The sequence below is a fragment of the Myxocyprinus asiaticus genome, chromosome 6, assembly GCF_019703515.2.
Source record: "Myxocyprinus asiaticus isolate MX2 ecotype Aquarium Trade chromosome 6, UBuf_Myxa_2, whole genome shotgun sequence".
Classification (NCBI taxonomy): domain Eukaryota; kingdom Metazoa; phylum Chordata; class Actinopteri; order Cypriniformes; family Catostomidae; genus Myxocyprinus; species Myxocyprinus asiaticus.
Genome location: NC_059349.1, coordinates 27364228 through 27380591, shown reverse-complemented (window position 1 = coordinate 27380591; position 16364 = coordinate 27364228). Strand labels below are relative to the sequence as shown.

General features: G+C 36.9%; 2 protein-coding genes across 6 annotated transcripts in view; one reads left to right on the top strand and one right to left on the bottom strand.

Moving 5' to 3' along the window:
- Nucleotides 1–1395: 1395 nt before the first annotated feature.
- LOC127442298 (growth hormone secretagogue receptor type 1-like) lies at nt 1396–4629 on the top strand. Its single transcript, XM_051700217.1, has 2 exons — nt 1396–2740; nt 3587–4629. The coding sequence occupies exons 1-2, from the start codon at nt 1963–1965 to the stop codon at nt 3889–3891; spliced, it is 1083 nt and encodes a 360-aa protein (XP_051556177.1). The 5' UTR covers nt 1396–1962; the 3' UTR covers nt 3892–4629.
- A 5906-nt stretch (nt 4630–10535) lies between these two features.
- The window catches only part of LOC127442282 (fibronectin type III domain-containing protein 3B-like), a 229482-nt gene continuing 223653 nt past the window's right edge, over nt 10536–16364 (bottom strand). For all 5 annotated transcript variants that reach the window (XM_051700180.1, XM_051700181.1, XM_051700179.1 and 2 more), the window contains one exon: nt 10536–15961. In XM_051700180.1, coding sequence (XP_051556140.1) covers nt 15650–15961 — 312 coding nt within the window. In that variant the 3' untranslated portion in view covers nt 10536–15649. The remainder of the gene's footprint in view (nt 15962–16364) is intronic.

Here is a 16364-nt window from a genome sequence, read left to right as displayed (position 1 = left end):
CAGAGCTCGCCATTCACACATCCGAACCTCGCATGATGCCACGTGACTCCGTTTGGGTCATTTTTTACCCATTTTCATTTTGTTTCTTTAATAAAAATGGTATCCTTCATCTGAGTGTTCCAAGACTTGGTTACTTTTTGTATTTGCCACGTGAACACACACACACACACAAAAACCTCCAGTCCACAATTGGAATTGATTCAATGAGTTGAGGCTTTGTGACAAAAAACGTAACACTTGTGTTGTTCCAGGTCAATTGACCCACCATGAATTGGATGAAAAGACTACAACACAGAGTGATTTTTTTTGTTTTTTTTTATTTGTCAAATAAAAATCAATAAATCAGACACAATGCAGAAAACAATCAGACATTAATAAAGGGGTGAGACTATAAAACATCCACAATGCAGAAAACACACCCAAACTAATATAGTTTGTTTGACTATATTAGTGAGACATCTTATAGACTTCCATTGATTTCATACAGTATCAGGCTAATTATATTTTCTGTTTCCCAACTCTTCCCTTTAAACCTGAACTTAACCATCACACAAACATGTACACATCACTAGATTTGAAGATCAACATAATCTGACCCCTTTTATTTTATTTTATTTTATTTATTTATTTTTTACTAATGAGGACATTTGGCTCTCACAAGTGTAGACAAACCTGTCAACACATACCAAACAAACCAGACAGGTCTAAGCCTGAGTTTGATCTGTGTGTGGCAAAGTTTATGCTGGAATTTTTATGTTTGAAAGAAATGGCAGGTAACAAAATCATTTTCTTTGTAGCACAATCAGATTTGACTGGGGCAGCATGGTCAGGTTTGACTAGCATATTGGAGCATCATTGCAAAATCTGACACTTCAGAAGTTGTTTAAAAAAAATGCTACAGTTTGACAAATTATTGTTTTTTATTATGTCTAAATATATATCCAATGCATACTTGTGATAAAATCTAGAAATTAAGCTTGTTACAACATCTGCTTATAGAGATCCACCAATGCATGCAACACTAAAGCCATCTATTATTATGTAATTGTAATTTTTTTTTTCAGCAGATGTCACCAAACACACCCAATGGATGACATATTTTGATGTTTCGACAATCTTTCAATTTACTGAAATTAAGGTTTTTATTGAAGTGAAGATAACATAAAATGTGCTTATTTTATATGAAAATGAATGATGTAATTTAGTAATTTAGAGGTAAATAAGGTCTAAGGACCATAAAATCCCTAAAAACTTTAGAGCTTTCAATTTAGTGAAATTAGTGTTGTTACATATCTTTACTTTTTTCATATATATATATATATATATATATATATATATATATATATATATATATATATATATATATATATATTACACTTGTATGTTAGAGTCCATTTTGACCTGTGAACAACTTAAGTGTGACTCACAAACAAAGAATGCACAAGGGTTAAATAACGTGGTTGTATATTCTTCGACCAATTACAAAGCTCTCTAGTTGCATCAATAATGAGATGACATCATTATTAGTCGAATCTTTCAGTACGCACAACTGATAGCTCGCAGTACACACGTTTCTCATCCTCTTCTGCCGGATGATTTAATCTCTCCGACTTTCACCTTGAACACATATCTCTCTTCCTACACCGAATTACATAGCTTCAGATTTAGGATTTTCTGTAGAGGAATGACAGATAACCTGGCAGCACTTAAAGTTGGATTGCCATCCTGAAATGCTCCAAGTTTCCAGTCAGTTGGATCCGTTTTTAAATGTGGAGTGGATTGCAAGGATGTGTCATGCCTTGCAGTTGTAAGGAAACTAAACCTTGGTTCACATTAGTCAGAGTATAGGTTGTATTTATCTGTATATGTCTAAATGTTCGGCACGATGGGGAGTCGGTGGGGAGACTGTCCTCCCCAAACTCTCTCTCAGAGGAGAATTTAGGTGGTCCTTGATCTCTCAGCATGTATACTTGGGTGAACGGGTCGAACTGTTCGTTCAACTGCAGTTGGGATGATAACGCGACTTACTGGGGAATCGAGTCCCCAGTCAACCTATTTCCCATTCCAGTCCTGATCGGGGTCACCATCACCTGCGTCCTATTCTTCTTTGCAGGTGTAACAGGGAACCTGATGACTATTTTGGTGGTAACAAAATACAAGGACATGCGAACCACCACCAACCTCTACCTATCCAGCATGGCCTTTTCGGATTTGCTCATCTTTTTCTGCATGCCCCTGGACTTGTACAGAATCTGGAGGTACCGACCTTGGAATTTCGGCAACATACTTTGTAAACTCTTTCAGTTCGTCAGCGAGTGCTGCACATACTCGACCATTCTCAACATCACTGCTCTCAGTGTGGAGAGATACTTTGCTATTTGTTTCCCTCTGAGGGCAAAAGTAGTCGTGACCAAGGGTCGCGTGCGAGGGGTCATTTTGGTCATCTGGATAGTATCCTTCTTTAGCGCAGGACCTGTATTTCTTCTCGTCGGGGTTGAGCACGAAAACGGGACAAACTCTTGGGAAACTAACGAATGCAAAGCGACGGAATATGCCATTAGGTCTGGGCTCTTGGCCATCATGGTTTGGGTTTCCAGTATCTTTTTCTTCTTGCCTGTGTTCTGCCTAACTGTTTTGTATAGTCTCATCGGGCGAAAGCTCTGGAAGAGAAAGAGGGAGGAGATTGGAGAAAACATTTCGAGTCGTGATAAAAGCAATAGACAAACAGTAAAAATGCTAGGTAAGTGTCCGATTTCTTCACATTATCTGGCAACCGCTATGGAGTTGTTTATCATTTGCGCACTTAACGCACAAGCGCACCCATTACGCACGAGAAGCACTTGGCACAAAACAGCACTACATTCCCAGCACTGTAAAATGTTTTGCCAGGTAACCCAAAACGTGCTTCATCTGGTAAACATCCATATTAACTGGTATTTTTCAGTCAAACATATTATTTAATCACACTGATTTAACCTGACAACATTAACTTAGACCAACTAAGGGTCAGATCAAGTAGAAAAAGCTCCTAAAGGTAACAGCCACACATTTTCTCTGGTTACAGTGTAGAATAATTGTGTTTCTTAATGTGATATTTGTGCATAAAAGCATACAGACTAAAAGTATTCTTTATGAATAATAAATGCAAATTTTTTTGTTAAAAGTACAGTATAGTTCACCAAAAAATGAAAACTCTGGCTTTCTTTCTTCTGTGAAACACAAAAGGAGAAATTTAGCAGAATGCTAGCCTTAGTCACCAATTATTTTCATTGTATGGAGAGAAAAATAAAAAAATAAAAGATGCAATGAATGTGAATGGTGACTGAGAATAACATTTCACATAACATCTCCTTTTGTGTTCAGACCAACATGCAAGTGAGTAAATGATGACAGAATTTACATCTTTGGGTAAACTAGCCCTTTAATAATATTTCAATGAAAACACCCTCTTTCTCACACATGCACACGCACTCAGGTTTAAGCCTAGACTGCTTCCCTGTTTCATTGGCGCTGCAAAATGTACTAGGATATGGTGCGAAGAAGCCATTTCCCTCTGTTTAATTATTTTTTTCCCTCTCTCTAATAGCTGTGGTGGTGTTTGCCTTTGTGCTCTGCTGGCTTCCCTTTCACGTTGGACGCTACCTGATCTCCAAATCTACAGAGATGGGCTCTCCGGTCATGTCTGTCATCAGCCAATACTGCAATCTCATCTCCTTTGTACTCTTTTACCTAAGTGCAGCAATCAACCCTATTCTATACAACATCATGTCCAAGAAGTACAGAATGGCAGCTTGCAAACTTTTCGGACTGCACCATACCCCACGAAGAACCACATCAATGGTCAAAGGAGAGAGTTCAATGTGCTGGACAGAGTCTACTGTCAGCTTGTGACTGTGACAGACTATCTTTCCATTAACAGACATTCCAGACTTTTTTTTTGCTACAGTATGATCACTGGCACATTCACACTTGGGGATATTCATTGCGTAAGATGACAGTCCCATAATTAGACTAAAGATCAGCAGTGATGTCTAATCAATTTTTAAACACATCGCCTCAACAGATCAGGGAGTATTTTCAAAAGATTCATTGCCTCTTTTTCTTTAATTGCCTTTTGACTAGCCAGTCTTAACATTTCATCAGATGTCTTGATGTTTTACAAATATAAGCTGGTAAATAGACAGATAGAGAGAACTTCAGATGCCTTAAATCTAAATGAAATCTGGGAGACAAACTTGGCACTGTAGAAACAGTAGCATACTCCTGCTCCCTTCTATAGGGACTGCAGAGGAAATGCCTTTCATTTGTAATGTGTGCCTGAATAACTACATGCCATGCTCTTTTAGCAAGTGTTGTCACGTCTCTGTTTGTGTGTGCACAAGGTTCTCTACTGCAGACCTAAAGCAATATTGATACACAGAACCCAAATTTTTTGAAAAAAATAAAATAAAATAAAACAGTCAAAATAGCATTATCTCATTAAAAGTACTTGAGCTTGCTTTTTTGTTCTCAGTGTGTCATGTGCTAAAAATGTGTTATCTATTTGTATGATGTTACCCAGTTGTTGAGATAAGAGTTTAATTTAAAACCATTGCAATAACTGTTGTGACAGTATATCTCTAAGTTAACAAGTCCTTTTACATCTAATGCCATAAGTACTATCTGTTGTGGAAATTGCACGTCTCTTATATTCTGAAATGTTGTATATAAACTTGCATACTGTATGTGTATATTGTAAAATATGTAAATATACTCATATTTCATTGGATTTATGTTGCATTTGAGGTTTTCTTTTGTGAATGTTGGTTTTGATGATAACAGTGGCGGTATGACACTGTCCTCACTGTAAACTCTAATAAGTTAGCAGAACTCAAAAAAATAATAGTTGAAAAGTTAATAGAACTTTCAGATTTTGTACACATACATGTTAATTGCTCTTAACTTTAATGGTGCAGTATGTAAGATTCAGAAACCCTTGTTATTAATGACACCTGTGGCTGTTAAGTGAACTGCAGCCAGCTACCTGTTGCTCGTGCTGGCGCGCACACACTACATAGGGATGCGAGCGAGCATCGGCCAAAACAATGACATAACGTACAAAGAGATTGAATGTGATCCATCGGCATCATGCTGACAGATGAGGTAGCATAATTAAAATTACACAGTTATGATTGTTTTATTACAAACTTTGTGACTAAACTAAAACTACTTATCAGCTAACATAGCATACTGATACACACATACAGCTACATACTACCGAACTATACCAGACAGCTTACTGTTGCACTGCACTATTATGTTGTGCTATTGGATGTTTTGCATGTCATATGTTGTACTACGATCAAGAAACCAGCGTATTTGCTTAAACTTATCCTGTTTACCTGACTTTTAGTATAAAGAGAAGGTTGTTGAAATTATTTGAAAGTTACGAAACAAGGTAGCTTGCAATTCATCAGCGTTAGCAGGCAAGATCAAGTTAGCTAAAATTACACAGATCAATCCTTAGGGCACTACATGCTTTGCAGTTATGTAAGCTTACCTGTCCAATAAGAAGAATGGCAATTCTGGGTTGGTTTTGATCCCCAACACCGAACGAAGGTCCCTCCTGGAATCAAATGCCCTGCCGATGTTCACTCAAGTTTTCGCTCGACCACGATCACGTTCCCACTTAGCTAGACGGTATGCAGTAGATAAATGCTTTTTTTCTTTGGCTTACTAAGAATTTGTGTAGGAGTCGGTGTTGTGCTGGGAGCCCGACGTTTGCTGGATTCCATCTCTAAGATAACGTTATCTAGTGTTGCAGTTTGTTGTCACTGTTGAATAGCGGAAGAAAAGCTATTACTGAGGCAAGGCTCTCGGGAGTGCGCATGAACATCACATCCTTTGGATTTTCCCGGCAAAACCGACCCGCTCCCTTCGCATAAAAACTACAGGCTTTAATAGGCAACCTAGGAAGTCCGGGAAGGGCTCATTTTTTTAGTTGCGTTACAAGCCGTTCACAAATTGGCAAAAAAAGGTGAATATCACATGAAAATTGTTACATACTGCACCTTTAAATATTGAGTACGCTAACTCGTACATTGTATTTGCACTTAACTTTCAATTGAACTCTTTGGCTGAACTTACTATGTAAGCTTAACTTAAATACTTCAGTTAGAGGGAACCTAACTAGCTAGTACTAGCTAGAACTAGCTAGTAGAGTGACAGCTAGCATGCTAGTTGGAAACACTAGGCTTTGATTAGCATAATAATTGCTTAACGAGTAAAGCACTAAATTGTAAAACAATCTTCAATTGTACCTGTCCTCAACATAAACTCAAACTCCATAATGGAAACCCCCCAAAACTTTAACATAACAGGAACTCTTCTAAATAACATAAAACATTAAACACTAACAAGTCTCCCCCTTTACATTCTTATTGCACAGACACACTATACAACACGTAATTTTAACATTTACTGACGAGTGCCATGCAAAGCATGCTGTGAAATAGAAATCCCCTGCCCAGTTACAGTGCTGTGGAATAAGTATTTGCCCCCCTTCCTGATTTCTTCTATTTTTATGTATTTTTCATACTAAATAGTTTTGAGATCTTCAAACGAAATATAACATAAAACAAAGGGAACTTGAGTAAACACAAAATACAGTTTTTAAATATATATATATTTTTTACTGAAGCAAAAACATTATCCAACACCTATATCACCCATGTTAAAAACGAACTGCCCCCTTAAACTTAATAGCTGGTTGTGCCACCTTTAGCAGCAAAAACTGCAAACCTAATGCTTCCAATAACTGGAGATCAGCCTTTCACAACGCTGTGGTAGAATTTTGGCCCACACTTCTTTGCAGGACTGCTTTACTTCAGTCACATTGGAGGTTTTTCGAGCATGAACTGCCCGTTTTAGGCCCTGTCTGCATCTCAATCGGGTTCAAGTCAGGACTTTGACTAGGCCATTCCAAAATTTAAATTTTGATTCTTTTGAGCCATTCAGAACTGGACTAACTCCTATGCTTTGGATCATTGGGCTTTGGGCATAATCCAGTTGCGCTTGAGCTTCAACTCACGGACTGATGACCGGACGTTCTCCTTTAGTATTTTCTGGTATAGAGCAGAATTCATGTTTCCCTCAATTGTTGCAAGTCGCCCTGAAGCAGCAAAGCATCCCCACACCATCACACTACCACAACCATGCTCAACTGTAAGTATGATGTTCTTTTTCTGGAATTCTGTGTTTGATTTACACCTGATGTTACGGAACCCCTGTCTTCCAAACAGTTCCACTTTCGACTCATCAGTCCACAGAACATTCTCCCAGAATGTTTGAGGATCATCAAGGTATGTTTTGGCAAAATTCAGACAAGCCTTAATGTTCTTCTGGGTTAGCAATGGTTTTCAGCTCGCAACTCTTCCATGGATGGCATTTTTGGCCAGTGTCTTTCTGATAGTGGAGTAGTGAACAGTGAATTTTATTGATGTGAAAGAGGCCTGCAGTTCCTTGGCTGTTGTCCTTGGCTTTTTTGTGACTTCCCGGATGAGTTGTCACTGTGCTCTTGGAGGAATTTTGGAAGGTTGGCCACTTCTGGGAAGGTTCACTACTGTGCCAAGTTTTCTCCATTTGGAGATAATGGCTCTCACTGTGTTTCTTTGGAGTCCCAGAGCCTTTGAAGTAGCTTTGTAACCCTTCCTGGACTGATGTATTTCAATCACCTTTTTCCTCATCATTTCTGGACTTTGGCATAGTGTGCTACTGGGTGAGACCCTTTAGCCAACTTCATGCTGCTGAAAAAGTTCTATTAAGGTGATTGATTGAACAGTTCTGGCAGTAATTAGGCCTGGGTGTGTCTAGTCCAGCTGAACCCCATTATGAATGCAGTTTCATAGATTTGGGGATTTAGTAACTATTTAGCAAATATTTTTTTCACACAGGCCCAGTTGGTATTGGATATCTTTTTGCCTCAATAAATAACATTATCATTTATATAATTTAGAGCTGTATTTTGTGTTTACTCAGATTGCCTTTGTTTTATGTTAGATTTTGTTTGAATTTTTTGAAAAAAATTAGTATGAGATATGCACAAAAACCTTAGAAATACTTTTTCACAGCACTGTAAATTTAAGTTCCTGTAAATTTAAAGAGAAAAGTTCATTAAACTCAAAACAACAAAACAATCCAGGTTACTTTAAAGGTGTCAGTTTTGTGAATTAAAAGAAAGAAAAATTTCTAAATACACAGTGAGGTTAATTTATTTGAACTAATTTGTATGATTTAATTTTTCCCTACTCAAAACAATTAATTATTTTGAGCATTAGAGTTTATTGTAGGCTCATGGAAACAAAAATATATTATCTATATTATACTGTATATACACACATGACATTCTGGATGGATGGGTAGATGAATGGATGGAAGAACAACCTAAAAATAAACATACACACTTAAATCTTTAGCTAACATGGGGTTTACATAAACAACAAGGGAAAGTGATGGCAGGCTTTGGCATGTTCATTTTAGACACTGTTGTTCTTAATCAGGCTCTCCAGTGGTTAAACAGTTTAATGACATCTCATTTTTATTTCCTGTGTCCATGTTTTAAGACTGACTGCTGGCGTTTTAGTAATGTCAATGCAAGGTCAGAGTCCCCAGACTGCAGAGAAAGAGAATTAGAAGAGAATAGTATCATAAATCAGCCAGATCTCCTTGTGAGGCAGAAGGTGATGCTGCAAAAGGAGATTTCACACCATTATGATGTACCACTAATGTATTCTTTTACCATAAAAAAACAATTGAATAAAAAAATGATAAAACCACAGCCCTGCTTTAGAGGGGAGTGTAACTACTCTTCTAAGTGTCAAATGTTGAACTTGCATTTCAGGTCAATTTTAAATACATGGAGACCACACTTGGACAAGCAGCCATTTATTTTAAAGTTGAATTAAATGACTCTTGCATAACCAGGCAGAGTAATAAATGCCTGATTCAATTACTGATTGAAATACATTTTCCGCCTACATACATGTCATCAATTGGTGAGGAAAGATAGTTTGGCTAACATCAATTTAACTGTGAGAAGTGAGCACAAATGTAAAACAGTGAGCAAAAATACAACATAGCATGGCATTGTTCTTTCTTTTATAATTCTTAACCATCTGCAGCTAAGCTGCAATTGCTTTGGCAAAACAAATGAAGTGTTCTTTGTTTTTTGAGTGTGTTGGAATGTTATTGGGCCCTAAACAGAAAGTATAGTCTGGCAGAATATCCCTATACAGATAGAGATACAAAGCAGAGACAGATCCTCACCAAATACAGGCTCAGTGATAACAGTCTGGCCATAGAAAAAGGCAGACACAGACAAACATGGCTTCCAAAGAAAGAGAGAGTCTATGCTCACTGTGACACTGGTTGTGACATTGGTCTCCTTCACTGAGAGAAATTTACAAAATACTTTGTCAAACTCTCAAACCTCATGCCAAAGTTTTCCAGTTCAGCAGAAACAGATCAAATGCAGGTGTTACATGGGGGAGGATAGTTACTCATCAGTAACAAAAAAATGACAATATACATTATATAATAAACACTTAAAAAGCCATGAATAAACACACACATTGAATAAGTTCATTAATGTCTTGTTAAATGATTATTTTATAGTGTAAATTGTTACTTTTACTTTATTCATTACTTTGTACTTTATTTTATATTTTATGTTACTTTATTATTATTATTATTCTCTTTTGTCATTATTTGTTGTGTGAATCATTCCAAGAATGTACTTTAAATTTAATTTAAATTGAAAGCAAGAGAGAGGGAGAGAGAAAAAAACCTAATTCATTGATAAACAGTGCTAAATTTCTCTAATGAAAACAAAGACAAATGTTTTACTTTTGCTGAACCCCCCCACCACCCCCCATCAGACTTTAATACCATCTTACTTTGAAAAGCAAAGCACTTGTCTGTCTCTGTTTTCATTGGAGAAATATAGCACTGCTTTTTTATGGTCTCCAAGCCTGGCCATGCTAGTGCTCAGCTGGTTGGCAAGCTGGTCTCCAAGCCTGATCAGTAAAAGAGTACCTAAAACCACTCTAAAACCAGACAAGCCTGCCCAGCAAAGACCAGCAGCTTTTTTCAGCAGGGTTATGAATCTTGACAGGTTTATTAACCCCCTCTTAAGCAAGTTTATAAGTGGCACTTTATTGCTGTGGATTGCATTTCCACTTCAATTAACACATCTTTCTGTCTCCAAAAAAAAAAAAATAATAAAAAAACCCAGCACAATTGTAGGATAACCTTTTAATAACTCCTACTTAGTGGGGGTTTAAGAATGTGGACATAAACAGAAGTTAGCATCGTAAAATACAGGATCCATGAAGAAAATTTGCAGCTCATTATGTTAAGATGAGATTTTTAGAACATGTAAATTCTGCACTTCCGCATACAGCACATGCAACAGACACAAAAATGAGTGACTAGAATCATTCAATCATAAGCTCTATTTGATATATATCTGAAAAAGCTAAACATCTCTGATAGAAAAATCTGTCCGAAAAAATTAAAACATTTATTGGGTATAAATATATTACATATACGCTACAGATACATTTAAGTCTTACATACATAGGGTAGTATTTGCAAAAATCTATACATTAACATTGATATGGCAGTTTCTTTTATATATATGCATATGAAATTGTCTAACATTTACAATATAAGAAAAAAAAATATTACTTTAAAAGTTGTAGATCATGTCAAGCCTGGAATGTTTTACTGTATATATATTTTTCCTTTTCTTTCTTTTTAAATTGTGAGTTGTATATATATTTTTCCTTTTCTTTTTTAAACTGTGAGGTAAAATACACTTTTTGGAAAAACATTGGAATATACTTACGGTTTCTATACATTTTTCTTGGGAGGACTCTGAGAGTTGATCAATCTTCAAACCATAATTTTCAAATTCATTTTCATATTTAAAATAAAGCAACAAGTTAAACAGATAAAACAGAATAAAATACAATATAAAAATACAAAACTGTACTTGGGCCACAAACATGTGTTTTTCTTTCTTTTTTTAAATTTTTTACAAGGACCAGAGAGAGAGAGAGAGAGAGAGAAACAAAAGACAAAAGAAAAACATAAGTCATATTTCCAGCACTCACTTGTCAGGAGTCAGAGCTTTTCCAGCACTCACTGGTGTTCCTGTACTGTTGGCAGATTATTATTATTATTATTATTTTGGCATTATAAGTAATATTGGGATATTACTTATAATCGCAAAAAAACAAAACAAAAAACAAAATCACCAACAATACAGGAACACCAGTGGACTTTCAGACTTTCCACTTAATATGTTCAAGCTTTTGTGGGCCAGTTTTATTGAAATATTTATGACAGTTCTTACACTGACTAGAAAATACAGTTTCATCAAGATAAATCAAGATAAAAAAATAATAAAGATTAAAGTTTTGCTAAAAAAGTGCTTCATTTCTGTTAGCTGTCATACTATATATCTTTGTATATAATTCCATAGCAAAAATACTGGAATAAGTTCACTATTGCGCCATGTCATGTCTTATATAAAAAAAAAAAAAAAAAAAAAAACAAAAAGGAAAATGAGAAATGTAATTTGCCTCAAAACAGTTTGATTGCTTTGCTTTTCTTTTCATTGTGAAATATCATATAAAATTTCACCTCAGAAAGATTACTCAAATAATGGCACAATTTTCACTACAAAAAAGAAAGTGTAATCACAGATTAAGTTTGACTAAAAAGTATGTTTTTCCTTTTCAAGAAAATCAATTTTTAGTGTCAAAGGATTTATCATGTAACCCTTTAAATAAACAAACAAAAAGCAAAATAAATTGGACAAGCCTCTGCTTTGGCAAACAGTAAGATAACATAAGCTTCATTAAACTCTTTAGCAATATCAAATGTAGCTACTACGTACTGTATGTCCCATCACACACTCACAAATAATACAAAAAGCTTACATTTGCTACAGTTCTCTATGAAAAGACAATTAGCTGGAGTTGCGGCACTTTCTGACAGGAAATGTACAGGCATTTGGTTATATATAAATGATTCAGCATGGTACATGCTACCTGTTCCAAATTAATAAAAGAAAACAATCAGAATTATGAATGAAAGGAATGCTGGCCTTAATCGTTAATCTACAATACATAAAAAATAAAATCAAATAAAAACCAGGAAAAAAAACATGCTACAAGAGAGAAAAAAATTAGTACATAACTACATCTCTTAATTTCTTGAAAAATAAATAAAGGAAGATTGCACTTTAATTGCCATTTAAAGTACTGTATACAACAGATAGTATATAAATAACCCTAAAAAGAATGATACCGTACTTTCCCAATAACTTTGGCAAAGGTATACTGCGAGCTAGTACACGATTCTGCTTACGGACAACTGGAGCAAGGCACAGCTTAGGCGAGAAAACAGATTAAATATGCATCAAAAAACTGCAGAGGCAGACAACGGAATGATGCTACCATAGTGATGACAGCAATATCATTATCATTCTGTAAAGTTTGGTGTTCGCAGCACCCTCTCAGAAACACAGTATTTGCTTCTTCACCTCTGAAAAGTCCATGTCCCTGAGGTACAATACAGGCTGTCAGTCAGGGGAAAAGGGACGTGGCTTGCAGACAGTTGCTGGCCACGCCCTGCCTCGAACCCCCCTTTTTTTCTCCTTTTACATAATTTCCAAACTGCTCTGCAAGTGTAATGTTTGAGAAACTCTTTGGATCAATGGGATCTGCTGGTTTGTACCTTTAGTTGGCTAAAGATGCACTGCAAGCACATCAGGCTGTTTTGGCATGAACATCTGTCATCGCTAAAAGGTGCAGCAGGCGGAGGAGTTCACTGCTGCACTGACAATGATGTTAATAAAGCACCTTAGAAATTTCCAACTGGCTTTTCATGGATTAAAAAAAGATGAAACATTCAATACATGTAGGGCCATACTGCCCTGCAAAGACACAGTAACTACACCTTTTTCTTTTCTTTCATTTTCTTCCCAAAGCCGAGTTATAGTATGACTGAAATCAGATCTCTTACATCTCCTCTTTGCAAAATGCATGCTTGAAATTTCAAAATGGGCTGACATCCTGTAGCTCCAGTATTACTTTGTAAGATATGCACATATACTGTATAAACAATACTTCCATTACAGTGGATATTAATGATAAAAAATATGAGGCGAATCGGATGAGTGTTCAGATGTAGTTTAGATGTTCAGATATATATCAGATTTAGAAACACACATAAAAGTCTAGCAAATATGTGTTTTTTTTTGCTGTTTACACATGTGACAGATCTGATTTTGCGAATATCCCGAGACTTATGTCTCTGCAGAACAAAAATGTGCTTTTCCCAATCAGTGGCCATTTTCAAACCACTGAGATTCCCTACTTTCATTGGATAGTTTAGAAACGCCCATCCTGGTTTGGAAACACCCACTGATTACTACATTGAGATTCCATACTTTCATTGGATAGTTTAGAAATGCCCATCCCGGTTTGAAAATGTCCACAGATTGGAAAACACCTATTTTTGTTCTGCAGAGACCTATACTTGCATATCCCAGATATCCGCAAACAAAACATCAGAATAGGTTGACAGTGTAAATGTGGCCATAGCCGCCAACACAGAACACATTTTTAGATCCATATGTGCTGTTTTTTTATTCATTTCTATGTAAAAATCCACTGGATGGACATTTTTTACCATTGCGGCGCAGCTCTTTAAAAAAAAAATCTCACGCAGTAGTGCTGCGTTTAGATGCTGCGTCAAGTCAACTTTTAACAATGGGCCACGAGATACCCTTGTTCTTTTCTATTCACTGCACTGCTCCACATCTAGCTCTTTTAGCGCAAGAACGTGTTCAGTCAGAACGGCCTCTTAGACTGTGATCTGTCCTGTGACATACAGATTTGGCTCAACTATGCTCAGATTCAGAGAAAATATTATGAGAAAATGATCTATAAACTATACAATCAACACTATATAAACTTCGAAGCAATTGTTCTCAATTTCTGTGCTAATGTAGTTACTGCATCCTGTCTTTGTAGGGCAGTACAGATAAAAAAAAAACAGAGGGTGAAGTTGTGAGGCGAAATGGTTACGAACGCAATTCACAGAGTGAACATCAGAAAAGCAGGCAATGTTGGTTTCACAGCTACTGTACACACTGGCTATTGTGACTTGCCATCAGCCAGTCCCTGGATCTACAGACACCATACAGAGCCCAAGAATCAGTCAACTAAGAAGGCGACATTAGCCTAGCCACATCGTTGAGGGGGCAGGAAGGCAAGGAAGTAGCCCTGTGTGACATGCTCATGCATGCAGCCTACACCTTAGGACAGACACCCCAAGACTAAATGACCAGTCAGGGTCGAGACGATACAGCATCCAAAAAGCGACCCATTCTCTTTACCGGGAGGGTGTGTAGTGGCAAAGGGCACATTAAACTCCCTTACCCTCAATCGCCACCACTACTGACCACAGATTTACAAAGCACCATTTATTGTGAACTGACACGCTCCGAAAGAGATATCTACTTCAAACTCATTGTTATTTTATATTACAATACCTCTATAGAATTTTATAGACTTATATTTATATCTATATATATTAGGTAACTGATTCCGTTCTTAGGAAAAACAAACAAACAATAGCAGCATCACTTAAACCACACTTGGATTGCAATTTACTTTGGCAGCTTAATGCTTAAGGGGGCTTTACACCAGCCTTAATACGGTAACAGTTTTAAGTGTTTCTATTGTGTTGATGTGTACTGTGAAGTACAATACATGTGAATATCACATTATTATACAAAAAGTGGACTGAATGAAATCTGATTGAGGGATGTTACTATTTATACAACAGTTAGTTCCGGTCCTCGAATCTGATTGGACAAGCGACGCTCCAAGGGTGCTGATATTTAGTATAACAGGGATGCTTCACTGTTTGTGAATATAGACAAACCATATTAACAGGCCATGTTGTGTCTCAAATGCAAGTTACTCTATACTGTTACTTTGTTTATAGAACTGTTGTATAACAGCAATATCGCACTCGCAATCATGCTGTTGTACTAAATATCAGGATATTACCACGTGTATCATGATAAAGCTATGATTCCAACAACTTGTATATGGCTGTGAAACAAATGCCATGAAGCACACTTGGATACAACAAAGAAAGGCCATAAATGTGGAGAAAATATAATACATTTTCCTTCAAACATATACGTACACTTAAAGGGATTCAATGTACAATGTAAGCATGCAAAACAGGCTATCGCACAAATCTTTGTAAGGCTCGATAATGTGATTTTGCTTCCCCAATGTGCGGCAAAGAGTTCAGGCTTCCACCGAGAAAAATTCACACACTGTAAAAGAGTGTGTGAAACAGCGATTGTACAGGCAGCATGGAGAAGGCATTGTAAAGACAGAGAAACTGAGAGAGAGGATACAAAATTAGACCAAAAGACAAGAAAGAGAGCCTGTATACATACTCAGACTACAGTACGTTGCATCAGATGTATACCTTAGTGATTGTGTGTGTCACTCAAATGTAAATGTTTTCTTTCTTGGCTGGCTGCTGTATCTGTTTTTATTTATTTATTAATATCTCATTTCATGAAGAAAATTTCCACCACAAAAGCGATGAGGAAGGAAAGGGCTGCAAAAGCCCCGACTAAGACCGCCGCAAAGCGTTCGTCTGTGGCAAACATGCCGGTGGGCTTGCTTGTCTCCATGGAGCTGAGATCTCCGGGTAGGGCAAGCTCTGTACGGCGCAGTGTGAAGTGCGAGGATGGGCTGAGGGGTCCACACAGCTCCTGAGTGCTGTCATGGCAACGGCGACACACATAAACACGGAACCGATAGTCTGTGTTATTCTGCAGGCCCGAGATCTGGAAGGTGGTGTCCTCTCCCTTATACAACTGAAACGAGAGAAAGAAAGAAGTTTTTTGAAAAAGACAACTATATCACTTTATATGTTCAAATGCTGTGGAAAACTCACTCTGGACACCATCAGGAACAGAATGTGTTTGGAGTTCTCTTTTGTTTGAGCAATACATAATGCTTCTAGAGACAAGCAAACTCAAAATTAGTTTGTAAAGGGCAGCTCTGACCAACCCCTCCAGTCTTGTCTCATTAATTGGACAGGTTAGCTGACCCTTGACTCTAGTTTGCTTTTCTAGAAGTCATTAATTTCACCCTGTAAAGTGAATGTTTACTTGGTGTGTTCAAGACAGACATGAAAACGTATCATTGTTTGTGTGTTATTTCTTTATGCAGACTGTGAAGATTCAAGGGTTCACATACTTTTTCCTGAAATGGTAC

Excerpts from the sequence above, each read along its gene's own strand:
- LOC127442298 (XM_051700217.1), top strand. The coding sequence starts at position 1,963 with ATGTATACTTGGGTGAACGGGTCGAACTGTTCGTTCAACTGCAGTTGG. Across the intron at positions 2,741-3,586 it reads ACAAACAGTAAAAATGCTAG|CTGTGGTGGTGTTTGCCTTT; the intron begins GTAAGTGTCCGA and ends TCTCTCTAATAG.